The 27,677-nt window shown below is 29.0% G+C and overlaps 2 protein-coding genes across 3 annotated transcripts; both read right to left on the reverse strand.

Moving 5' to 3' along the window:
• Positions 1 to 135: 135 nt before the first annotated feature.
• Positions 136 to 654, reverse strand: LOC145192232 (DNA-directed RNA polymerase II subunit RPB7). Its single transcript, XM_080069435.2, has one exon. It carries the CDS (start codon positions 652 to 654, stop codon positions 136 to 138), a length of 519 nt encoding a protein of 172 aa, XP_079925561.2.
• A 5,504-nt stretch (positions 655 to 6,158) lies between these two features.
• Positions 6,159 to 27,604, reverse strand: LOC145192720 (receptor-type tyrosine-protein phosphatase S-like). 2 transcript variants are annotated; one of them, XM_090092499.1, is made up of 23 exons: positions 27,447 to 27,604; positions 26,749 to 27,018; positions 26,376 to 26,663; positions 25,939 to 26,223; positions 25,552 to 25,845; positions 24,972 to 25,331; positions 23,860 to 24,089; positions 20,137 to 20,206; positions 19,744 to 19,834; positions 15,811 to 15,958; positions 15,629 to 15,719; positions 10,859 to 10,935; positions 10,241 to 10,277; positions 10,054 to 10,151; positions 9,778 to 9,897; positions 9,394 to 9,557; positions 9,083 to 9,218; positions 8,790 to 8,939; positions 8,206 to 8,517; positions 7,731 to 7,859; positions 7,363 to 7,517; positions 7,115 to 7,250; positions 6,159 to 7,025 (listed from the first exon to the last, which is right to left on the reverse strand). In XM_090092499.1, exons 1-23 carry the CDS (start codon positions 27,535 to 27,537, stop codon positions 6,948 to 6,950), a joined length of 3,810 nt encoding a protein of 1,269 aa, XP_089948625.1. In that variant the 5' UTR covers positions 27,538 to 27,604; the 3' UTR covers positions 6,159 to 6,947. The 2 variants fall into 2 exon arrangements, 1 of the variants encoding a protein (XP_089948625.1); XR_016453984.1 differs by lacking the exons at positions 6,159 to 7,025; positions 7,115 to 7,250; positions 7,363 to 7,517; ... (6 more) ...; positions 10,054 to 10,151; positions 10,241 to 10,277 and adding an exon at positions 10,500 to 10,691 and having other exon boundaries at positions 10,749 to 10,935.
• Between the last annotated feature and the right edge of the window lie 73 nt (positions 27,605 to 27,677).

A 27,677-nucleotide genomic window follows, 5' to 3' on the forward strand; every position in this document is an offset into this window, starting at 1 on the left:
TATTTAATACTAACAAGTTTCTAAAAAAAAACAACTTATAACCTTAAAAAAAAACTTATTTCCTATAAGGAAGCTATGAATTTAAGCTATGAGTTTAAAACTAGTATTTATAGGAAACAAAATTCATTCATGTTTCTAGCTCACAAGCCCAAGAAAATCATCCATAAGAGTTCCTATAGCAAATATATCATTAGCGTCCACTCGTGTTCCTACAATTTTTAACCTGATTTCATCATCTTGTTGAATTACTACCTCTTCATCATGAGTTTTGTAACATGGTGGACTTGAATTAGGATCAAACTCCATATCTGTTGGTATTGAATGTCGTGAAATAAAACAAGATAAAGGTCCAACTTCTGTAAATAATCCTGCTTTATTGACTTGAGTAACAACTGCATCTAAAACTTCTCCCTTAAATGGTCGAAAAACAATAGCTTTGTATTTCACTGGATAAACAACAAAGCCACGACTTGGTTGAATATATCCAGCTCCTATATTATCAATTGTAGTAACAGCAATTACAAAGCCATATTTACCTGTGCATGTCCCTTCAACCTCTGTAAAAAGCTTTTGCTTAACAGTTTGAAGAAGGTTGGGACCAAAGTATCGAGGATGAAGTAATATTTCATGTTCAAGAGATATGTGATAAAACATGTTTTTGAAATTAAAAAATCTAAAATAAATGAATTAAATATGAAACTTTTTTTATAAATCCAGAGAATTTACAGACATTATCCAGAATTTAATTGATTATATGTAAACTGAAAAGATAGCTTGCTGAACAAGATTTGGAATATTTGAACTTCAAACCCTATTTTAATGTTTAATTAAAGTGTTCAACCAGTTAACTGTACTTATTATACCACGCTTATTAAATCAAAACTAAAACAAGGAGTGTAAATTTTAAAATCACAACGATTTAAAAAAAGAATTATATTCAATGTCAAAATTATATTCAATGTCAGTAAAACTTATGAACAGTTATAGGTATAAAAGCATATAGTAGATTTTTCTAGTGTTCTTAAACCGGACTGACAGAAGACAATATTTTGATGATTTATAGGACGCTAGTAAATGTAAAGTGGTGACATATTACGTTATCAATATGCGTCAGGGTATCTTAAAATCATTTCTCCGAAGAACGAAAAGTCTTTAGTTCGTACAGGTTCACATAAATTAACACTAAAACAGTGGAAACAAGTATTGTGGTTATATGAGTAGAATTTTAATCTGAAATTTTTAAAAGGTAAATGAAATGTGCGAAGATCAGTTGCCAATCGAGTTAAAAGTCTTTTTAGAATTAGCTCTCCAGAATTGAATCAGAACCTAAAACGATTAAGTTCTGGAGATTCAAATAATAGCTTTTGTAGACAGAAATGTAGACGTTTCAACAGCACAGTGATCCCAAACGCACATCAAAACTCGTTGAGTCATGGTTTGATACAAATAAAATTACTGTGATGCAATGACCTGCACAATTTCCTGACCTAAGTTTATATGAGAACTGATGGAAACAACTTGATTATAAAGTACGTTTGCATAGTAGGTTCAAGGTGAGTTTCCACTCACCCGTTTTTTGCTACGGGAAAGGGGAGGGGATGGGAAAATTAATCTCTTAAGCATGCGCAGTGATTAATTTTCAAAATTATATTAAAAACTGCGCACGCTCACGTGATTAATTTTCCCTTTCCTTTCCTTTTCCCTAAGCAAAAATGAAAGAGTGAAAACTCACCTTTAGAAATGTTGAAGATAAGATCAGAAACTTCAAACTGCCAGTTCACAAATGAAATAAGTTCTCTAGTATTTTTTGATCGACAACGACGATAATCTCGAAATGGTTTATTGAAGTAATGAAGAGACATATCTAATATGAGAGCAAATAATTTAAACTTGTACAATTTTACAGCCTATTTAATGCTGCTTTTAAATTATTTTAGAAACCTCCTAAGATTTCTCAACAAAATCTTAATTTCCCACAGGCTGAAAAGACGTTTAACGATTGTTGTGAATGACGTCATCCATAAACAGTAAACTCTCGTAAGTAAACGACACAAACTGTTTGGATTTTGTTGTTGTGTAAAGAAACTTATGTTAAATTTTTTTCTAACTTTCTAATTTTAGTAACTTGTTGTGCCTGCAAGCATCGGATTGCGTTATTGTTAGGTATAATCTGCATCTTGCGAGCGTGTGATGGATAAAAGGAGAGAGTACGTGCGGAGGTTGAATGCAGATTTCAATGTCAAAGTTTTGTTAAAACACAAAATTGAAAAACGTTGCTTGTGGTTTAATGTAAACGAAGGCAATTTCGTAAGCGGTATTAAAATTTTGCTTTTGAAGCAATCGAGCAACATAAATAAAAAAGTGTTAAAAAGAATTTAAAAAAATAGGAAAAAAAGAGAGATATGAGAAAAACGTGGAGAAAGCCAGAGCTTTCATTACTTGGACAAAAGGCGTCGGGAAACGAATGTTTATTGATGATACCTTTTATATTTTGAATCCGACGGAAAACACAGCTGTAGATGCTGAAACAGAAAAAACCATTCACAGTCGGTTTTTTTACTTTTAAAGAAAAAAATAACGTTTTTTTTTTCATTTTCTTGCTTTCAAATTACAAATACATTCAGCTTACTTTTAAGTGTGAACGAATACGTACAAGGAACTTTTTTAACGACAAATAAAACGTTTAAAGCGAAACGGTGATATCGATAGAAGAAATCAAATTGATAATGATGTGCCATTGTCTCTGTGTTCTCACGCACAGAGACAATGGCACATCATATCGAAATTAGGACATTTGATTGTTTTCAACTAAAAGTCGAAAAAAAGTTTGGAAGCAGATGACACAGGGAGGGGGGGGGGGAGAATTATTGATAGTTTTTGTTATCAGGGCCATTCATTGCAAAAACGCCTAAGAAGAGGGGGGAAAGCAAAGTTTTTAAAATGGTGTATAGTTCGTCTGTTTTTTTTGTGAAGCTGTTAGAGTCTAAGAAAATGAAATGAACCTTTTCATACAATAACATTAACAAGTTTCAAGTTTAAAGATGGACAAAGTGGTTGGTGAGTGGTGGTGTTAAGCGACTTTATGTGTAAATTCGTGACGACAGAATTCTCACCATGATGAGAGTTGCCATTGGCAGCAGAAGAACTTTTACCAACATCCAAAGAGAAAAACGATCAAACCAATCGCTAACCAATATCTTTCAATGACGAAGGAGATGAGGACATACAGCGTTTGCTTTTTTTATAACTTCAAGAACCAGACCAAAGAGAAGAAGCGAAACATTGACGGTTGCTCGCTGATTTAAAAACTTGAACGCCTCAAATAGACAAAAACCCAACATTTACGCTTACGAATGGAACGACAGATCGTGGATCTGAGTGCCCTAGGTTGATACGCTGATGCGAATACAGCTTCAAAAAGCGTATGCTCCATATGGTTCCATTGTTCCGGACTAAATTCGTGCTCGTTTACAGCGGCATGTTTAACAAAGGGTGTTGTTTTTTTTATAGCAGCAATTTGATCACTCACGTGGCTCAAGCGTACAATGTAAAAAACGTGAGAGGTTGGGTTTAAATATGGCTGGAGCACGAAAACTAAAATAAGCTATAATAAGAAGAACAGCGTCGGATCTTGTTAGAGAAAAAAAACACGGACGAAAGTCTTATTTGGAGCTTGTTTTAGAGAGGCATGTTGGAGTTAAAAAAACCATTTGCAAAATTGACTTTGGAAACGTTTGTCGAAATCTCTTCTTATCATACGTCTCCGTCTCATTTTTTTCTTTTTTTTTAAATTTATCTTACATTTATACTTTATACCTTTGCTCTTGATACTGTGAGCTGGGAGAATTAAAATAAAAATAACGATCGGAAAAGACGTACACAAGATGACTCGTCAACTCTACATATAAATAAACGATAAATTGGAAAAGAAGAAAAGTTAAATACAACTGGGAAAAGACAAACACGAAGACGCATAAACGATAAAAAGAACGGAAACGCGTAGACTCATCAACCTACCACATTAATAAATGGTAAATATCGCAACCAAAAAACAACCAAAAAACAAAAAAAGCTCAAAATTTTTAAAAAGAGAGAGAGAAATGTTGTGATTAAAAAGTTATTTGATGAACAAGCAGTTTTATAAGCAGCTTAATAAGCAGTTGAGTAAAAGAGGAAAAGATAAAGAAATGTTTAATAAGCAGTTGAGTAAAAGAGGAAAAGATAAAGAAATGTTGAGTAAAAGAGGAAAAGATAAAGAAATGTTGATTAAAGAAGTATTAAAGCAGTTTAGTAAGCAGTTGAGTAAAAGAGGAAAAGATAAAAAAATGTTGATTAAAGAAGAATAACTAGAAGTTTCAAATAAAGAAGAAAAATTTGTATAAAAAAAGAAATCTCCTCTAAGAAAACTCTTTTTAAAAAAAAAACGTAATACTCCTTAAAACCTTTGCTTAAAACAAAAACCCGAAAACAGAAAAATCCATCATCATCAGAGATGCTGAAACGGTTAAACCATCTCAAATGCTGTTGAATGAATACATTCAAGATATTTTACAATCTATTGAATGTTCACAGTTTAATTTGACATAATTTAAAATGTCACAAGCTTTCTGATGGAGATCATTAAAAATGCCAGTGATGTAATGTCAGCAATATCAATCTATCACCAAACATTTCGGAAATTCTAAATATAGGAGCATTGGCATAATTTTGTGGTGTTCGAAACGATCCCCGTAATCCCCCGTAGGATATGGTTCCTAAAAACCCTTTTCAACTTTTTTTTGTTTTATATTAAACTAAATAAAAATTCATTAACAGATTTCAAATTACATAAAAAACCAATTTTTTTAATTAAAAAATTAATTTAATTTTTCATTTAAAAACTAAAGCCATTTAAAGTTATTTCAGGGGGTATTTTTAAGCTTTAGATGGTTATAAATCTCAAACGAAAAGAGATTTTTTGATGAAATTTGAAATCTGTCGATAAATTTCGATCTAGTTTATAACAGACCAAAAAAAAATTTTATGATTAAAGGAGACTAAGTTCTAGGAAAGGGGTAGTTAGGAGTTGGTTTAGCTCCAATTACCCTAATTTTTTGCGAGTCATCCTCATTCGACACCAGTATCAACATGCTAGAAATTTGGGTATGCCCCATGTCTCTTAGTTATCTATCTTGAACAACAAAATTCCTGGGCACTCCCCTAAAATATGTGATTTCTCCCCAGGCCCCCACTAAAAAAAGCTGTCTTTTACATTTTTTGAAATAGGAAATGTTTTCTGATGATTATCAACAAAAAAACTTCTGGGGATGTGTTGCAAGGTCTTAGAGCATGTTCCTATGCACCGTGTATTCTGAGGGGAAAAAAATTAAAGTCTATAAACATTGTCTGATCCAGCTTAGTTTATCATAATTTATCATAATTAGATAATTCATAACAATTATGCAAATAGTTATGAGTTATCTTTGGTTTAGTTTATTACCTTCCGAAAAAAGCAATATGCTTGATTTAACTATTCAAAAACAATCGAAGTAAAAATGTAATCAAAAGATTGCAGACAGAAGCCATAATTTAGAAATTACTAGAGATGCTTTGATTTCAAAGCATAGACTTTAAACTTTATTAGTTTTATTGATAATCTCCCTGTCTCTGCGACTAAGTACACAAAGAAAAGCAATCCTTGACAGTTTTTTTTTTTGCTTCTTTGCATTTATTTTTCCCTTATAAACCTGTTAATTTCTCCAAAATCTCTTAAACGTTACAAAAAAAACTGGGGAAAAAAAAAAAAAATCACTATAGGTTGAAGAGCATAATAAAGTATAAAAGTTTAATTTATAAAAATAATTATATTCACTTGAAAATATTTAAAATATTAGACTAATTTTAATTTTAAAATAACTTTAAATGTTGTACTTTGAAAGGCCATCGCATTTTTTAAAACAGTACTTAAAAACAAAAACCATACAAGACTTTTCACAGTCACATAGTCCATTATAAAACTAAAAGTTGGGCGAATCTTTTTTACAGAAACTTTGAACAACTTTTAAAATACAACCATCCAATGCAATGACCGCTTCAAAGAAAGACGTCATTTAATATTCATTTTTATTTTACATAAAATCCAATAAATGCAGAAAAATAAAAAGAGCTACAAGGGCACATTTTCAGATCAAATGCCCAAATCAGGGTCAAACGTGAGACTTACAAGTTTTATGCACACAAATAAAAGCATGTAGAAAATATATATATATAAACATTATATACACGAGCTCCAACTCAACGTAAGTTTCAATAAGTTAAATTTTAAGAGAAAGTACAGTTTACTTTTTTTTATTCAGTTTTGCTATCAAATCGAAAGAAAGAAAAGAGCTTTTGAAAGTTTCTATGCACGAGTTTTTTTTATTCAGTGAAAACTGAAAACACATTTTTATACTCTTATACCTTCGTTTATACATAAAAAGACAAAAAAAAAAAAAAAAGAAGAAGAAAAAAAAAGAATGAAGTATTGGACTAAAGCTTGTGAAATTAATTCGACATTTTAATCGATTAAAAACGATATCCACCTGTATGAAGAATATGTCAAATATTTAAAGTGTTCAGATATCATATATGTAAGTTATTTGTTAATAACCTGAAGAGATACAATTAGTCGTTGGCAAACAACTTGAGGTTTTTATTCGTTTTGCACACTCGTACTGTTTTTTTCCCCACTTGTAAATTCACAACATATTTTGATCTACTTTGCTTTACCAAAAGTAGCGTTTTCTAATTTATCAAAAATAAGATTCTCTAACTTTGGCTCAAAAGTGTATGACTCCAGCACGTTTACTTACTTTTACTGTTACTGTCGCATTTTTTCCAAATTAGTAGGAAAGGGCCAGGACCACGTTGATGTTAATTCAAGATAGACATTTTGATCACCGGTTCTCTTCTTTTAAATATATTTCCTATTAGCATTTGGCAACTGCTATTAAGTCAAACGAGTCGAGGTAGTCTCTCAGTGCTTGATAACAAAACATGTACTGATCCTGTAAATAGAAAAAATCTTTTACTCAAGTATCAACAAACGCAGGAGCTATGGACTTATGTTCATAAATCATAATAAAAGTATACAAACCACTGTTTGAACCATAGCTGTCCTTTGCAGTCTCAAGGCTCTAGTTGTTTGGAATATATCTACAACACCTTTTACTTTTAACCTTTCGATTGAATTCAAAACAGCCATAAACACCCCTGTACGCCCAGCTCCACCGCTAAAACAAAAAGGCGTTTTTTAATTTTCTGATAATGCTTTAAAGAAAAAATAGACTTCACTTCGCAACTATCTTCAGCTATCAATTTAAAAAAGTTAAAACTTTAAAAAACCTGCAATGAACAAGTATCGGTCCACTATCTGTGTTTGACTTTTTTGTTTTTTGAACCAAGCCGATGAGTTGTATAAGTTCAGATCCTGATTCTGGCGAGCCATATTCAGGCCATCCCAAGAACCAGAAATGCGTGATAGTCCAAGATCGACCAGTCTATACCAAAAACAAAAAAAAAAAAAAAAAAATGAAAAAAAAAAAAAAAAAGCTAATTTACATTCAATTAGTATTCATGTTTATGCTAACTTAATTTCATGATAGGTGAAGCAACTTAGTAAAGGATTTTGATTGACAAAGCATTTTTATCAATCCATATTTAAATATTAATCATTAGCAATGAATATCTAAAAGTAAAGCTAAAAAACTTACCTCTTGATTTGTTATTCGCAGTTCATGAGTGAGCAGATTATCATCATCATTCCTTACATTCAACAGTTCTACATGTATTGAGCCGTAGGATATTGCACCAGCTTGTGGCCAGTATAAATAGCACTTTTCCTAAAATTGTGTATATAAAGATTATGTAAATAAATTTAAAATTAACATTACTACAACTTTAGTAAAATGCATTTTTAATAGAGGAGCTTAATTATATTAAGCTCCTTTATTAAAGTATCAAAACTTAAAAAGTTGTGATACTTTAAAGAGACTATGAAAAAATTACAGTTAGAGGATTATATACCTTCGCCTATATTTTGAGGTACTATTATAATGGCCCTTTTTTACAATATAAACAAAGCATAGAAAAGATTATTTTTTATCGCTGGCACAATACAATAAATGTAAATAAAAGTCATGCATATAGTTTTATTATCTAAAAAAGATCTTTTATAAAAATTGACACCTGTCCTTTTTCTTCAAGTTTAGTGAGCATTACTATAACAGAGATTTTCTTCTCTAAAATCATCCTCCAAAAATCTTTAACTGTATTTTCAAGAGGGGCCTGTGCAGCAATAAAAGCATTTTTTTGTTGGAATCCATCAATTACACTTGCGTTAATATAGTCAGACTGTCGGCTACCAGCGATTGGGAGAAGCCGAACTCTATTTTTGTCATATGGTAAAATATTAAGGTATCTATTTTTCTGTTTATTATCATGGTGAGCAGCATCACTAAATTGGTTGGTTTCACCAGGTGATATTCCTGATTCCAGACGCTGCAAATGACAAACAAACAAAAAACATTAAAAACTTATATAATTGTAAACAAAAAAATATTAATGTGTATTTAGAGAAAACATCCTCAGTCTTTCTCTGTCAGACATCACTTCTGCTTTCCTAATACTATTTAAGAGTAAAAACTATGAAATATAAAACAAACACAAACTTAAGTAACAGAATATATATATTAAAAAAAAAAAAAAAAAAAAAAAATTATGTTAGAGAAACAATTTGAAAAAAGTCTTTAACAAGAAAAGCTCAAACAAACTTTAAATTCAGAAGCAAAATTTGATGCATTAGTTTCAGGGTCTTGTTCATTAAGAAAGCGTATTTTGGCAGGTAAATCTGCAGGAGCAATCTCTGTGTTTCCACATACAACACTATCTAACAAGGCATCATATATGAAAGTGTATTGTAGCTAAAAGAAAAAAAAAACAATAAATGTAATAATAATAAAAAAAATCTTCTAGCTAAAAAATTTGAACAACTCTCTTCCTTTCAAATTTATAAACGTTTCTCATAGAAATCAATTAAAAATTTAATAATAAAAAAAGAAACTACCTCAGTCTGGACCATAAAGTTACGCTGTGTTCTCATTGAAAACACTGAGCCAAACACATCAACTTTATTTTCTGATTCAAGTTGACGCAAACACATCTCTATAGCAATGAATGTTCCTGTACGCCCAACGCCAGCTCTAAAAAATAATAGCAAAGATTCTCATCATCATAATTACTATTATATTTACAAGTGTTTATAACTACAGATATAATTACATAGCTATCAGTATAAACATCAACTGAAATGTTCAATTTTTTAACCAAAATTTTTCCAGAACTTTTAGGCAATAATAGAATAAAAGTATTGCTTACGAGCAATGAACAACACATTCTGCATTTGACAATGTATCCATATAGCTCATTATATGGCGTGTAAATGAAAGAACTGAGGTAGGGTGAGATGGGACACCATGATCAGGCCAAGTTGTATAATGATATTGGCGCACTTGACGAGATCCAAGTTCAGGGCATTTAAACTTATTTTTAAAAATAAAAAAATTGAAGATAAATATGTCAATAAAAAGTTGAATTACCATTTTCTTTTTAGTTAACAGTCACAGTTTGGTGATTGTTATTGCAATTGCCAAACTGCAACTGTTAAATAATTTTTGATGCTCTTAAAAACTAGTGGCTAGGTGACTAGATTTATCAAAAATCAGTTGCTTAACAATTTATAAAAAGGTTTTAATTTTTTACCTTTTGTATTGTAAACATTCTGACTGTATAATCGGTCATTTCACGAACTGAGTCAACAGTAACAATAATATCTTTATATTGAAGTCCTTTTCCTTCAGGCCAGTATTGTTCACATTTCACCTGGGAAGATTTTTTATAAGTATAAATTTTTATCGACAAAACAAATCATGACAATTTTTACATATAAATTTTTATATACATCACTATACACAATCTTATCAATATAATTCTTATGTATATATACAACTACTGCATAAAAGAAGATTTATAGTGCACCCTGCTATCTTCTACAAGATTTGTAAGCATAACAATGATTGCACTCTTTGTTTCCCAAATCATTCTCCAGAAGTCAATCACAGTTTCAGGTAGTGGACCTAAATAGAAATTGTATTAAAAAGTAACCAATATCATTTTGTATTTAACATTATTTTGATGTTATGAACTTAAAGCATAAATATGATACCTTGAGTAGCTATAAATGCCTTTGGTTTTTTATAACCCTAAAATAACAGAAAGTTACTAAAATAACAAATTGAGCATGTAATAGCTTAGTTTTTAGCAAGAATGAAAGTTAAATTTCAATTAAACTTAAGTTTAATGTCGACAGTTATGAGAAATCCTTGAAAAAGCAACAACATAATTTATCATTAAAATTCCAACTTTTTGCAAAACTCATCAATCTCCTGTCAACACCAAAGGACTTATTTTGTCTTTGAATCTTATTTTTTTTTCTTTCTGAAATGAATGTAACTATATAAAGTTAAGATAAGGAAATAAGCACCATTTTTGTAGATATTTACTCTCCATTCTTTGGTGCACAATACTCAAAACAACATCTTTATCTTGCAGAACTTTTTTTAGATTGTTCAATAAAAAAAACGAAACATTGGAAACTCTTGCCCTAGATTATTATACTCTTTAAGGAATTCCTTGTTTACATAGATTTTCTTAAAGAGTATAATAATCGTCACTTATATTCTTTAACTATAACTCTTTTATCTCACAATAATTGCAACAAGAATAAAACTTGTACTTGACATAGAAAATGCTAAAAAAATAACAAAAACACAAGAGAACTTACATCAATATAACTTGCATTAATGTAAGTTGTACTTAAATCATTATTTAATGCAGACAATATAACACGTGAATGATCATCTAAAAAACAATAACAGGTAATAATACTTGTGTCGCAGAATCTTACAAAGCAAATCAAACTCATTTAAAGTGTTTGCAAAGTATTAGAATAGTAATAATATTTTAAACAAATTAAACTGGTCAACAAAATATATATCTTTTTTTTAACATTTACTTAAATAACTATTTATTGATTCTTTATATAAAAATTTCTTTTTTTTTTACTTTAGAAATTTGCTTCTGCAATTTTTACAACAAGTTTTGGTTTTACTAAGGGTAGGGATGAGGAGGTGAAAAGCAAATGGCATTTCACTTACATCATTCATAGTGCATGCAAATTGTAGCATTACAACCAGGGCTGTGGAGTCGGAGTCGTGGAGTCAGAGCTCATTTTGGCTGGAGTCGGAGTCGGAAAAATTGTACCGACTCTGACTCCGGTTTAAAAAAAATCTTTCTAAGTTTCATAATTTTCATAAGGATTTTATAGATGTTATTCATTAAAATATTTTATTTTCAGTCAGTCTATAGCACAGGTATCAAACTCTAGCCCTCCAGTTGTAACAAAACTACAAATCCCAGGTTGCTCTAAAAGCTAACACAATTGGAGCTGTAGTTTGCAACAACTGGAGGACAAGGAGTTTGACATGTTAATTTAAGGCCTTTAAAACAGGGGTAAGCAATAGGATATTTTGCTGCTTATCACTGAGAATCATAAATCACCTCCCTTGCGCTCTCCTCTACCTTCCCTTTAACTAGATAACTTCATGATCCCCCAACTCCCAACTTAAATTGTCTGGCACTGTGCTACATATTTTTAGTAGAAAGCTAGGAGTGCCACCACCAAGCACCAAAGAGCTGCTCCACAAACAGAAAGACTGTAAATATTCAATTAACTTTGCATTAGAAAAACTGCAAGTATTCAATTAACTTTGTTTCTCTGGAGAGAGAGTATTAGAAAATTAGTGATTGAAGAAGCTGTTAAACAAAAAGAAGAACTTAATGAATCTCTCAAGGGACGCTTTGTGTTTCTTAACATAGTGAACTATTTTGAAATCAATGTCTAATTTTTTTTGAAAAAATGAAGTAGTTACCAAGACATTGGCAGTAAAAGAAAACAAAGCTAATCACATCAGTGAATTTTTCCAGGTCTTAGTAGAAAAGGTTCTTAAAGAGTATGAACCTAAAGAAGAAAAAGTTCTTTCTGTCCAAATGACAGTATTTTAAACATGATTTTGACAAATTCATAATGTTATTAGTGACTGCATAAGAGTTTATTGCATAACAAGAGTTAAGAAAAGTTTTTTGTTTAGAAATTGTTTTCTAATAAATATTGTTTAAAGCCTTAAGTGATTGGATTATTTGTATCGTAGTGATGAAATAGCCAATGTTAACATTTTACTACAGTATATTTGTTGTTACAAATTGGTTACTTATAAAGGAGTCGGTCCATGATAAAATTAAGGAGTCTGAGTCGGAACAGCAGCTTACCGACTCCACAGCCCTGATTACAACACATTTTGTATGATATTGTGAATGAAGACAAAGTGCAAAAAGTTGTAAGCAAATCAACCATAATTGTTAAGTATATTTTGTAATAACGTTTAGAAAACTACATTGAAAGTGTATATATTTTTGGTTTATAGTATCTAACATGCTAAAAAAATATAATTTTTTGTTATTATTACAGACAGTTCTTCTAAAAGCTAAGAAGCGATCATTTTTCAACAATGGAAACTTACTTCTCTTTATTTGACTTATTCCACAATTCTCAAAGTAAATTACGAAAGTGTGACAAAGGTGCTTGAGAGTTTAAAGAATTAAGAGTGGAAAACTGGGTTTTAAAAGAGTTAGGAGGATTTTAAAAGAGGATTTTAAAAGAGGATTAAGAAGAGCTCATTCTCAAAAACTAACATTATCAAAATGCTACAAACCAAATTGGATATTGATCTAGTCAATGCTAAATAGAGATTTTGGAGAAATTCAGGGGGAATAGAGTTCTTCATTCAAAGTTTATGAGTTATTGAAAAGTGCCCATGCTCAGATTTTTTTAAGATATATCTTTGATTTAAAAGGTCCAGTACCTATGATTGCATCAATTATCTTTTTCTGTAAATTTTTTGTACACAATCTAAGCAAGTCCTTCAGAAAAAGCAAAACAATAAATGAAAAATAATCATAACCCCCTCATGTAAATTACATAAGTCAGGCTAAATTTAAAAAAAAGAAGAAAGAAAATACTATGTGCATCTTTTAGAAACAATTGCGGAGATTAACCATGCTTATTTTTTGGTTATTTTATTGCTAAAGCTATTCATCAAGATTTTGAAGCTTTTCAAGCTATTCATCAAGATTTTGAAGCTTTTTAACATTTAAAGAACAGTTTTACAAGTTATCTGAAAACAAAACAAAAGATAGTATTATAATTTAACAACAAATAAAAAAAATAATGGTTAGTGAAAAATTTTAACAGCGGCTCACAAAAGGCAAGCTGGGACAGCTTGATAAAGAGCAGATAATTACAAAAGCTCATTTGAACTATGATTAATAACTTCAAAACCATGGATGGCTAAATATTCCTTAAATTGCATGTTATATGTTCACTAGAACTATTTTAAATGTAACATAAGAGCCAATTTGGAAAAAGCAAGGTGAACATTTTTATCAAGAATTAATGGACTTTAAATGCTATTATTAAGGGGAGATTTTGCGGAATGAGTCCAGAAAATCTAAGAAGAATTATGAAAAATATTTATTTCTAAACTTTTTTTAGATTTAGATAAGAATTTAATAATTCTTAAATAATATGTAACACAATTTTTGTCCTTGGATTCAAAGTGTTATATTTCAATTGGTTACATCTAAAGACTGTTAAAAAACAACTACATTGAGAACAAGCTTTGATTTTATGACCACAGAACAAAGAAAACTTGTTTTTATTGAGATAGAACAAGAAAAATTTTATATAAAAGTTCAGTGGTTATTTGTTTTAAATGGTTTTCTTAGATAAAACTAATTAAATTTCAGCTGACAAAAATTTTTTTAGCTGATATAGGTTTAAGTCTAAAATACAAAACACTGACAGCATCATGAAATAATTGTGCATTCAACCTAGTATACAACTTAATGAAAAGGTTTTTAAAAAGGCAACAAATTAAACTAAATTATAATTAAGCTAAAGTATGTTATCAAACTTACTATCTGCTATTAAACTTACTAAGCATCTGCGTCTTATTATTTTTTTATTTGAGATAAGAAGATGATATCCGGGACACAATTTTTAAATTCAGAGACAAAATTATTGTCCCAATTTATAACTTTATTCTGGGATATTTTTTCTATTGTCTCGCTATTTTTTTCCATTGTCTTATTATTTTATGCTTGCCCTGGTTCATTTTGAGAAAACGATTCCGAAACATAGACCCTTAAAACTTACTATTACTATAAAAAAGGTAATCTTATATTACTATAAAAAAGGTAAAACTAGTTTACTTATTTTCTTAAAGGTTTTCTTTGTTTAGCATAGGAACAAAAGCAGTGTATTTGGGCATTTTAAAAAATCATGCCATTCCTTCAGGAAGTCAGACAATCATTCATTCCTCAAAAAGTTAAAGATCCAAAGCATTTCTCAAAACTTTATAGGAATCGCTTAAATGAATTAGAAAATGATAAAATAGTTAAAAGAATGAGTTGGACTCCCCTATCACCCAATCTTTCCCCTATCAAATTTTTATGGGATGAATTAGACAAAAATGTCAAAAAAATGATGTCTAACAGCGAATAAGATGTGGCAAAACTTAAAAGTGAGTGGCATAAAAAATACTTTCAAAAAAAAAACTTAGGTAGATATATTGGTTAAAAATTATGCATTTAATAAACTTTTTTCATGTAAGCTTACATAATAGTAAAATATTATATGTTTCAAGAAATTTTCTTTTTAAATTCAATTGGTAGGTTAGATATTCTATTTGTCATGAAACAGGTTGTTGACTGCTGACAAAGATGAGTTTATTTATCTGATGTAGTGAATATGATCAAGATGAGTTAAGATGAGTTTATTTAATCTGATATAGTGAATAAAGGGTTTTATCCTAAGCCTAAGCTTTTTCTGTTTCTAATAAGAAAAAAGAAAATTTTTTAAATAACTGATTGGTTCAGTACAGTTGGTTACCTGACATACTACATTACTAATTACTGTTTGTTATTATTAGTATTACAAAAAATACAACAACAAGTAATGCCATGTTTCTAAGTATCATAATAAAAGCTTTTGCTTTAATCAAATGTCTAAATATGTATTTAATTTGCTTTTATCAAATGTCAAAATATATTGCTAACTAGTTACTCTAAAATTAATTTTATTAAAGTTGACTTAACCATTAATATAAGGTACTTTATTTGGGCAACCATAATAAGTTAGAGGTTCTGAATATTTTTCATGAAAGGAACTATCAGTGTTTATCATTATAATTGTTAAATAGCAAAAATTAAACAGATAGTAGCTAAAGAAGTAATTATTAAATTTATGAACCTCATGGATGTTAACACCTTAGAGAAAATTTTATTCTGCTGCATTTAATGATGAGTGAGGTGATACAGACACAGCCCTTTTAAGGTTTTTGATCTGGCCCTGTTGTCTTATACTATCATCATTTATTTATCAGCGCAGTAGCTAAAATACTCCAAAAACAATGACTAAAAATTATAAAACTCTTACATGCTACAATATTACTATATCTGTTCTTTGGTTGATTATAAGGCATTTGACTGTGTTCCCATGTAAAATTATGTGGATACGATTTTAATAGCTAAACAGAATAAGCAACAAAAATATTTATTTGAGTATAAATAAGAGCAGCATAAAAAAATTTGAAAAAAAACAAAAACACAATGCAAAACCTCGTATTCTTGTTGAAAACCATGATCACTGTTTGCATGCTGTTGAATGCAATATTCTTTGAGATATGCTTTTTCAATTGGCTTTGTATGTGTGTAACCGTCAACTTCTATATCATCTGTTCGTACATTTTTGTATTTACGCTGCCTTCTAAATGAATAACAAGAAAAGAAAAATTTAGTGAAAGAAAATATTTTGGAAAAGGAAATATTTCTACATAAAGTGTTTTTTATTAAAAGTCTTCTTCGCTTTATTACATGTTTCTGAACTATTTTGACAGAAAATTAAATTACAGTCATTTAGCATTAATGATTTCATGCAAATTGGCTAATTTAAAAATTTTAATATTTAAATTTTTAGTTCTTTGTTAGAAACAGTTTTTCCTTTCAATAGAAATTTAGAAAAACAAGTTAAAAAAATACTTATCTAAGTAATAAATCAATGAAATTTTGTAATTATCTAAGTAATAACCATTGAAATTTTGTAATTATCTAAGTAATAACCATTGAAATTTTGTAATTATCTAAGTAATAACCATTGAAATTTTATAATTATCTAAGTAATAACCAATGAAATTTTGTAATTATCTAAGTAATAACCATTGAAATTTTGTAATTATCTAAGTAATAACCATTGAAATTTTATAATTATCTAAGTAATAACCATTGAAATTTTGTAATTATCTAAGTAATAACCATTGAAATTTTGTAATTATCTAAGTAATAACCATTGAAATTTTGTAATTATCTAAGTAATAACCATTGAAATTTTGTAATTATCTAAGTAATAACCATTGAAATTTTATAATTATCTAAGTAATAACCATTGAAATTTTGTAATTATCTAAGTAATAACCATTGAAATTTTGTAATTATCTAAGTAATAACCATTGAAATTTTATAATTATCTAAGTAATAACCAATGAAATTTTGTAATTATCTAAGTAATAACCATTGAAATTTTGTAATTATCTAAGTAATAACCATTGAAATTTTATAATTATCTAAGTAATAACCATTGAAATTTTGTAATTATCTAAGTAATAACCATTGAAATTTTATAATTATCTAAGTAATAACCATTGAAATTTTGTAATTATCTAAGTAATAACCATTGAAATTTTGTAATTATCTAAGTAATAACCATTGAAATTTTGTAATTATCTAAGTAATAAATCAATGAAATTTTGTAATTATCTAAGTAATAACCATTGAAATTTTATAATTATCTAAGTAATAGCCATTGAAATTTTGTAATTAGTGCGCAAACCTACAAATAATGAATTTCATGTTCTGAACTCAAATGTAACAAACAAACTTGTCATTTGATTTCATGCTTTTTTATAGTTTCATAGTTTTTGTGTACAGGTGATAACTAAATGCATAAGTAATAACTACAGGTAGTAAAAAAACTTCATATGTATAAACCCATATATTTTTATTAAAAAAGCTACATGTTATTGGTAGCAATAAATGCAATCTATTGTCTATCATGAAAAACTAAGTAAACAAGTTCAAAAGTATAAATTTCTTGTTAATCTTATCTTCAGTTTGTTCCTTCCAAAATATGTGTTGACCAGTGTAAAAAGTTAAAAAACCCATATCAAGCACTTCACAACAGTTTACTTGATAAGAATATGCTGTTTGGATTTCTTCACTTTTTGAAATTAGTTATAGCTTTACTTTCCTCGACAATTTAATTGATAAACTCAGTTTTATATGCTTGATTTCCTGTCAACTATAGGTGTTGGTCACCTCTCATCACTAGTGTCAGCACACTTAAATATCTCATAAGCTTAGTGTTAGTTTTAGTCTTTAGTTGTAAGATGAGAGTATAGCTTGTATATACTACAACTATGAGTACATGTGAATAATGACATGTATTATGATTTCATTAGCCACATGTCACTCACTGCTCCATAATTTGATGGAACATTCTCACTTACTAATCCACAATTTGATAGAAAAAAAGATAAAAATATAGAAAAACAAATTTTTGAAAACATGTTGCAACCAAGAAAACATCTTCGGTGAATTTTTCAACCACTTTTAAAGTGAAGGTGTAGAAGACTCATTCCCAACCAAGCATTGAACAATTCTTGATTTGCATGAATGAAAACAAGTGTGATACTCAAAGATTTGTTTTGGTTCCTAATTTGCAATAAAATTTACAATTTGTAGGCTTTTTAATCACAGTTGTGATTCTTCTTTTTTGTGATGCAAGAGTACTTTCAAAGTCGATATAACTTTATTTACACAGCTTCAAGGCATATTTAAACATAGCATAAAATAGCATTTAACCTTTATCCAGCCATTAAGGGTCCAATGGACCACTTCTGCAATGTATTGTAATGTTGTAGCACGTTCCTGTTGTGTAAAAATTTTGAAAAAATTGGAATTCTACAGCAACATTATAGTGTATATTTTTAGTATATGGCTTCCTCAAGACCACTGACAGACAGACAGATGCAGTGAGCAATACAAAACATTATTGACCATGGTTTGGACAGCAATAATGAGTTACCAGTGAATGATGATATTGACAATGACATTGACACAGATGGTGACGCGGATCATAAAAGTGACGCTTCAGAGGTTAGTGACACTGAAATTGCATCTGAATACAATGATAATTCTAATAGGGATGGGAGTGGCACTGTGAATTACACAGCCAAAAACAGGCAGATGTGGAACAGTCAGCCACCATCCATTGGAAAAACTCGCACCCAAAACATTATCAAGGGCAAAATGCAAAAAGTTATTCTCACACCAGGAAAAGTTGTTGAAGATGTATCTGATGCATTTAGTTTGATTATTGACAATGATATTGTTGAAGAAATCATAATACAAATCAAGAAGTTGAAACTGTCTATAAGGAAAAACAGATCCAGAAAAAGTGGAAGTCATGCGACATTGAAATCAGAGCTTTTATTGGATTGCTCTTGACTGCAGATCACCTGAAATCAAATCATGTAAATATTAATGTGTTGTGTGATGATATTTATGGTCCACTTATTTTTTGCACAACAAGGAATAGGAATAGTTCAAGCCTCTCCTGTGCTTTGTCCAATTTGATGACAAGATAATGCGCCTTGAAAGAAAATCTATAGACAAATTTGCTTACTTTATTGATATCTGGAACAAAATAAACAGAAATCTACAGAAACACTATCTAACTGGAGAAAAGGTCATGGTTGACAAGCAATTAGTGACTATTTTTGGACAATTGCTTTTTGGGGAAAATGTCTTTTCCAGAAATATATCTCATCCAAGCCAGATAAGTATGGCCTGAAAATGTGGTGAGTATGCAATTTAAGACATTTTGGTAAAAATGTCTTAAATTGCATACCCACAACATTTTCGAGAAGGCAAGTGGTCAAAACTTTAGTGGAACCATATGAAAGAAGCAACTGGGATGTTACCTATGATAACTACATATTTTGACATGGCACAGTCACTGATATCTAAAGGTCTCACACTTGTCAGCACAGTTTGCAAGAACAAGGAATTCATCCCACCAGAATTTCTTTACAATAAAAACTGTCCAGAACACTTGTCAGTCTTTGGATCCACAAAGAATGCAACCCCTGTTTCCTATGTACCGAAGAAACTTTTATTGAAATATTGAATCATATTGGTTAGTGTGACAGTTTTCTATTGGTCACAAATACTAACTATTTAATCTATAGTGCAAGTTGCACCGGGCATTTTATAACCATATTTTACAAGCCTTACTTTATTGGGAGCTTATTTCACAAAAACTGAAGTCAATATATATTTTTAAGTGTTAATTTCAATTTGAAACTTATATAGGAACTTTTTACCAGTAGATTTTTTTAACTGATATTATGCAGGTTAATTTGACCTCTTGTATAAAAAAAAAAGGCATATTAAACTCTTTTTGACACTTTCTATGACATTTATTTAAACAATTACCTGGACACAAGCATTATAGTCATGATAAGAGCAATGAGTAAAACAACTGCTAAGAAAGCGATCAAAGCAAACATCCATGGTTTGTCAAAAACTGAAATATAAAAAAAGTAAATTAACTGTAAAATATAAAATTATTGGACTTTTTAATACAAAAACTTAATCATAAATGGCGAAAGTTAATGGTTACAAATGGTTAGGCATGCAAATAGATAATTAGTTTTTCTCTAAAAGTTAATAACATTACTTTCATAAGTATATCAACTCATATTCATTCCAAAGATCAAACTTTACACTCATGTCATTTTGTAGTTTACATTCATGCTATGCTGTATGGGTCTCACTCAACACAAAATGAACTAACATTTTTATATAAGTTTGAAACAAAAGCCTTACTTGCTGGAATCTTTTTGGTGGAAACATTTATAGAACTTAAAAAACCCATGTACTCATTGTCAGCTGCAATCTAAATAACATAAAGTTCAGAAAAGTCAAAGGTTAAAAGCAATTTAAAAAACTTGGCATCTTCATTTAAATTGTTAAGAACAAGCAATACTTCAAATTACTCCTTATTCTTCAATTATCTAATTTTTGAAAGCAAATTTTAATTAGGGTGAAATAGCTTGTTATTATATTAGCTGTTTCTTTATGATATGTTCTAAAAGAGCTTTTTTGGGGTTATAAAAAAACCATCTGTTAACCTACATCCCATTATCCTACATCCTGTTATGCATTCATGCAGATGTGAATACAGGGTATATTACTCTAGGTATAATTGTAGAGTATTTACAGAATAAGTTTTAAGCTTTAACACAATGATCCTTAACATCACAAAAGAATTTGAGAAATAAATACCAAAGCAAGTGAATTGAAGATCTTTCTAATACCTTACACATGAACCTAAGTTTTAAAAATCTGAGTCTCGTTAAAAACTTTGTTCTCATTGGTGAGCAAAGTCCATTCTTGTCTTTTTTTAAATTTAAAGCCAAAGTAACAGTTTAAGACCACAACTCAACCAAAACTTATTTTTGAATTAACTCACTTCAATACAAATTTCTGATTCTTTGAGTCAACTTTTTCAGTTGCTGGTTACAAAAACAAACTGCTCTTAATTTCTTGTTGTAGCTTTAACCTTTCTGACCATGAAAGATCTGGATGAATTCCAATCTGTTTGTAATGCTGTATTACATAACGTAATAATGAAATTCTTTGATATTTTCAGGTTTGCTGCAATAGCGCATTGAGATTTTTTTCATTGTGTAATGTTAAAATAGAAGATCGCTTTTTAAAACTAGTTCCAAAAACTTTCCCCATGTTTGTGATGCCTTTACTTTAAAAAAGTCAATCAAAGACTGTAATAGTGTTTTTAAAAAGTTATATTTATTCTCACTTATGCATTAACACTGATCACATTGACGATTTAAGACATACTTGTATACATATTTTTTTCCAAAATAAAAGAAATCATAAATTCTTACTCAGACAAATTTACTGGCCTAAATAGTTTTACACTACCACTATTTGTAAATAGTTATATACTTATACACATCTAGTGGTCTCAAACATATGGCTGAAATTATCAACCTCATCCTCATAAAAAAATATTTATCCTCTAAGGCTTCTTAAACAAACTAAACAATAAGAACTTGTTAGTGAATATCTGGATCCCAACAAAAACATAACCTGACCCAACCTGAACGAGTAACAGTTGACAAGAGCAAAAAAATATTCTCAACCTCCGATTATCTGACTGAGTATTACCTGATAGCACTGATTTAATTGGGCATTTGAAAATTTTAATTACATACAGCTTTAATAAAAGGGTTTAATGAAAGAAAAGAATGTGCACTGAAATTTTTCTTTAATTTTTCTTTAATTTTTCTTTATTTTAAACATGAGCTAACACTTGAATGTTAACAACTTCTGTTTGAAAAAACATTTGTGTTTATAATTTTAGTTTCACAGCTTTTTCCAAAAAAATGATTTTCGGAATTTTGATTTTTTTTCAATGATTTTTGGGGTAACAATTCCTTTCTCATCTTATAAAACTGCAAAGTTTTTTAATTTAAGAACTCAAAAAAAACTAAAAATTTTTAAAATTGTCCACTTTTTTTGAAAGACAGTAATAGCTGTATAATGTGGACTAGAGTCGCAATAAATCTAATAAAATAATCAATATTTTAGATGTACACACCATTGACGAAGACAAAGAACTTGTCAAAAAATATTAAGAAAATTTTGTTCTTAACTTGTTCCATTTCATTTAATCTTCCTTAGTGTACCTGTAGTACTTTGATGAATGAGGGGCTGTTTATATGAAAAGCAGGCTAGCTTGTTTGCAGGGCTAGCCCATTTACCAAGATCTCAACATCGTCCTTATTTCAATTTAATTTAATTTTGCGTTTATATGAATGAGAGCTGGTCCTATAAGTGAGATCTCACTATTTTTTGCCAAGATCTCGGCAAACGAGTTAGCCTTTGTCCATGTAAACAGCCCCTTAGTTGATTCAATTTGTGTTGTACTTTTGAATATTCAAGAAATAAAGCTCCAAAACCACGTTATTTAAAATTTACTAATATCATATACTCTAGCTAAGTACACATATTCTGGTTTTTATTTCAGCAATGATTACTGCAATTTATACAATTAATTGCAACTTTAGTAGACACTAAACAATTTTAAAAAGCTTAATATAGTTTAATCCACATTTTCAAAAATATAGAAAGCTATTTCTTTTTAGAATTATTGATTATCATTAATGTTTGTTTTATCAAGTACCAAATGAATGGTCATTATGTCCAGTATTAAATGGGTAGCAGAATTTCTGGCATTGAAAAAATTAACACCTAAAAAAATACCCTGTTATATTTTGGTTTCTGGCCCTCATTTGTAATTGGCCACTAATCTGATTGATTATGATTTTGGGTGCTCTGTTTAATAGGTGTTTACTGATTCTTTCACCATTTGGATTGGGATCCTGAAAAAAAAAATTGCTTATTCAGTGGTCTAACAGGATCCAATAACATTCTCTAGGACTTGCCCAAGTGGATCTTGTTGTCTGTAACCTAATTATTAGTAAAAACAACTTAAATCTTTTAATATTCCTTTCTTCAACATAAGAAAATCTTTTCTTCTCTGAGATTTATGTGAAGACAGATCTCCTAGTAGCTTGGAGTAGCATTTTTGACTGCAACTGTGTGATATAATTTACATATTTTTTTCATCAAGTTTACTAAGTTTTCAGCATTTTCCTTAAAACTATCAAAACTTTAAAATGGAGCAATGAAGCAGAAAATCACTTAGATAACTCTGACTGAATGTAATGAAAACATTTTAAAATTAGTTAAAACTTTTCCAAAACAGATCAAATAATGTCCGGTTTGCTACATAGAAAATCACAACCTTTAAAGATGTCCAATAATCAAAATATGATTATAAATTTACCAATTATTTGTTGACTCTGATTAAGTTTTACAATAATATTGCATTAATATTTTTTTGAGACACTTCAAAAAAAACGTATTTAGATGTGTTCATCTATATAAAAATCTCATTAAAAATATAAAATCGCAAACTTGCAATTGGAAATGTGTTTATTTAAAAAACAGAAACAGCTACAATTTTATTGTGAATAATTTTTAACACTCAGATTCATGTTTGTTAGAACTTTAGCCTTATCAAATTAGATAATTCTCAATCCCTTTTTTAAAGTCAAAAGTTATGTTTATTTTTTGTCAACTAGTATTTCAATCAGACAGAAGTAATAAAGCAGTATTTTTTTTTCCTCCCCACAATTTTTTTTCTTTCTTTAAATAGTTTTTTGAAAAATGTCATCACCAATTTACCAATTTATGTTTTTAAAAACCAAAGCAAGATATTCAGGCTGTGTGAAGCCATTTTTGCTTGATTCCCACATGTAAGGAATAATGGGAAATTTGTAGGAGTTATGGAGAATTTATATGGAAATTATAGAGAACTTATGTCAAAATTAAGGAGAACTTATGTTGAAAATTAAAAATTTTTAAAAACGAAATTAACTCTTCTTGAATCAAAGAAAACTTGCTGCATCACTTGTTACTAGATAATTCTAGTTTTTTTAACAAAAATATTCAACTAACCTTAACAATGTATTTTGTTTCACTTTGAAGCTGTGTAACAACCAAACTTAATGTATCAGTAGTGTTAGAAACATAAAATTGGTCCTCTTTTATAAACACTTCATCCACAGAATATAAAAAAACACGGTAAAGCGATATATGACCATTAGCAGATGCAGGTGGAAACCACTTTAGAGTAATTGAATTGTGACTTGAAGTAGTCATGGTTACACCAACAGGGGCTGATGCTTCTAAAAAACAAGAACAATATAAACTAAAGTAGGCTTAAAGGTCATATTGTGTAAATTCATCTATAAAAATATCCATGTGTCTTAAGATCCTAATAATTTCTGGCACAAACACCTAAAATCCTGTGCAGTATCATAAAATCTACAACAACAATTTTTAAACCATGGGATAAGGAGAAAAAAATGGGTGGAGAAAGGGAAAAGAATAGGATGAGAAGGGGAAAAGAATGGGATAAGAAGGGAAAAAGAAGGAGATGTTGCCCAAATCTTTAACCAGCAGGTCACAATGTAAGCAAAATTATTGTAAAGAAAAATAACTATATTTCTTTAAGATTTAGTATTTGTATTTTAACATGAACCAACACTTAAGTAAAACATTTGTGTTTATAATTTTAATTTCACAGCTTTTTCTTACAAAAAAAAAACAAAAAACTTTTTCAAAGTTTTTGGGGTAACATTGCATTTAATGAATCTAAGGACTAAAATAGATTACTATAATTTATAATACTGTCTGATAGATAAACTTTAAATTGATAGTTTAAAATCAGAGAGCATATGAATTGTTTAAAATATGAATTTGCATAAATTAATTTGCACCTGAAACAATTCTTTAAAAAATCAATTCTTTAAATTGTACTTATACTAAAGGCAAAACTGAAAAAGTATTGATTGAACAAAATTTCTATTTATAGTTTAAAAAAAAAAAAAGAAAAAAAAAAAAACAGACTTAATAATCAGAATTATATTTTTATTACTGGTGAACTTTAAATAAGAATGTAAAATGTTTTTTTTTTTTTAAATAATAAAAACATTTTACATTTTTTTGAAAATTAAATGGATAAAAAAAAAAAAAGATAAAAAAACTGCTTTACCAAACATACTTACTGCCAGGTTTTGTCACCATTTTAAATTCTTTGGAAAGCTCGCCCCAACCTGCCTCTGTTTTTTCTTGAACTTGAATCTGATACTCACTGTATGAGTCTAACTTTTTAACAATGTGATGATAGCGCTCTGGTGTATCATTTGAAATGGTATTGGTCTCAGAGTATTTCTCATTTAATTGCATTTCACGCTTGCACTTCTTCTTGGTACATCTAGAAATCTTCCAAAAAACAATTTTATAATGAGTTAGTTTGCCATTAATTGATACTGGAGGATCCCATCGTACAATAATTAGTGGTGAAATTTCGTTATCATGCTTAATAACATTAGATATAATGCTGATATTGGTGGGAGATGACGGCACTTTTCAAAAAAAGAAAGAAAATATTGTTTAGTAATTATTTACTAAAGAGCTCACTTTTTAAATATACTTCAATAGCATAAAATAAAATATGTAACTTGAATTATTGTATTACAAATAAGGAATTACACTTTTTTTAAATATTAAAAAAAAAAAAAAAATTTTTTTCACTAAAAGTTCTTTACATGTGAACATATCAATATTTATAAGCAAAAAAGCTACCTCCTTGAAGTGTATAAAATAATAGCTTAGCAGTTGGACCCCTTGCACCTTCCTTATTTACAGCTTTTAAAGTAACAGAGTAGTTTGTATAAGGTTTTAAGTTTGTCACAGGTCTCTCTATAATTGATGTAGAACTAACATTAACAAATATAGATGGCTCAATTGGTATGAATTCAAGCACATAACCATCAAGATCTCCACCACGTAAATGCAAAGGAATTCCTTTCCATGAAAAAATGACTGATGAGCTTGTTTGATTATAAAAAGAAAATTCTCTAGGAGATATTTGAGGTTCTAAAAAAAATATTTTACTACTTTTTATCTATTCCTACTAAATAAAACATTTAAAAAAATAAAAACAAAAAAAACAAGGTTAGGAAACAATACCTCCTTTTTCAGTTTGTACAAATATGGTGCTAGCCTGCCCATAAACTATTGTTTTGTACCTAACACTGATTTGATACCATACATAAGGAAGTAAGCCAACTATTTCAAATTGAGATAACTCATTTAGCTCTATTTCTGTTGTATTACTGGTGTTACTTACATTGAAAACATAAGTAACAAGGACTTTTGTTATGACCCCATTCAAAAATTTAGGCTTCTTCCATTCAATAATGATAGATTTAGCTGTTTTGGCTATTAATGTAAGAGATTCTGGTGCATCAGGAGCTTTAATAAAGAGTACAAAAAAATGTTTGTAGTTAAATTTCAAAACGTAAAATTAAAAAAATACTGAGTACAGCCGTATTCATTTAAAAATATAGTAGTAAAATAAAAAAGCATACTTAAAGAGTTAAAAGAAGATAATTGTAAATTAAAACCTGACTGGTCAGTTTCTACTGTAATTTTGCTTTCTTGACTATGAACACCATCCTCAAAGTTTTCTCTTACAGTTACAGTATAATTCATATAAGGAATTAGGTTGCTTATTTCATAGCTTGTAGTATCAAATGAAACATTAATACTATGTGATATATTTAAACTATTTGTTTGTTTGTAAGTAATTGAATAATACTTGTTGAATACATTGAATGGACGCTCCTCCCAGCCAATTGTTATACTACTAGAGGTTTTATTCTTTAACATAATTGTTAAAGGATCAGGAAGAGCTAAAAATAATTTAAAAAATATAAAGTACAATAATTAAAAATCTTTACACTCTAATGAAAGAAAAAATAAAAACATTCCTTTTACCTATGACTTTCACATAGATTTTGTGAGATACATTTCCATTCAGATTGATACCAATACACAAATATTCTGTGTCTTTATTGGAGATTACATGTAGCTCACTCACTGAGACATTGTTACCAAGGTCTTTTATTACAATAGCTTCATTAATATCACTATTGCCTGTTTGCCATCTAATTAGAGTAGCAAATCTTATAGAACATTGCAATGTTGAAAACCCACCAGCAAAAACTGATTGATTGGTAGTTGCATTAATGAACAATGGTAGGCCTCCTAAAAAAAAATTTTAAAAAGTTGGTTCATGTTAATTAAACATACATTTAGACATAAATGTATTAGCTACAATGATTATTATATACTTTATATATATTACATACTCATATATAAATATAATACTTACATACAATATATATATGATATTTATATGTGATAATTATGTAATATTTATACATGATATGTATGTATATATGTATGTATGTATGTATGTATGTATGTATGTATGTATGTATGTATGTATGTATGTATGTATGTATGTATGTATGTATGTATGTATGTATGTATGTATGTATGTATGTATGTATGTATGTATGTATGTATGTATATATATATATATATATATATATATATATATATATATAGATTAATAAATAGATAGATTGATAGATAGTTAAATAGATATGTAATACTAAAAGATTTCCAACCATTATCTTCAGTATCTGTAGAACTTGTAACAGCAATAATCCAAATACAAAAAAATAAAATCAAATGCTTAAAAGAATAATTTATGACCATTTTTATAACTCATCTATAATTCTTCATAACAAAATTTCATAATTATATTTATTAATTGAGATCTAAAAGAATAATTAAGACAAGGTTAAACTAAATAAGGAATCATGCAAGATAAAAAAAGTTTTAAAATTATATATATG

Source organism: Hydra viridissima, unplaced genomic scaffold (genome assembly GCF_058129835.1).
Source record: "Hydra viridissima isolate aposymbiotic clone 2 unplaced genomic scaffold, HvirCarnegie_v1 scaffold_1, whole genome shotgun sequence".
In the NCBI taxonomy this organism is placed as follows: Eukaryota; Metazoa; Cnidaria; class Hydrozoa; order Anthoathecata; family Hydridae; genus Hydra; species Hydra viridissima.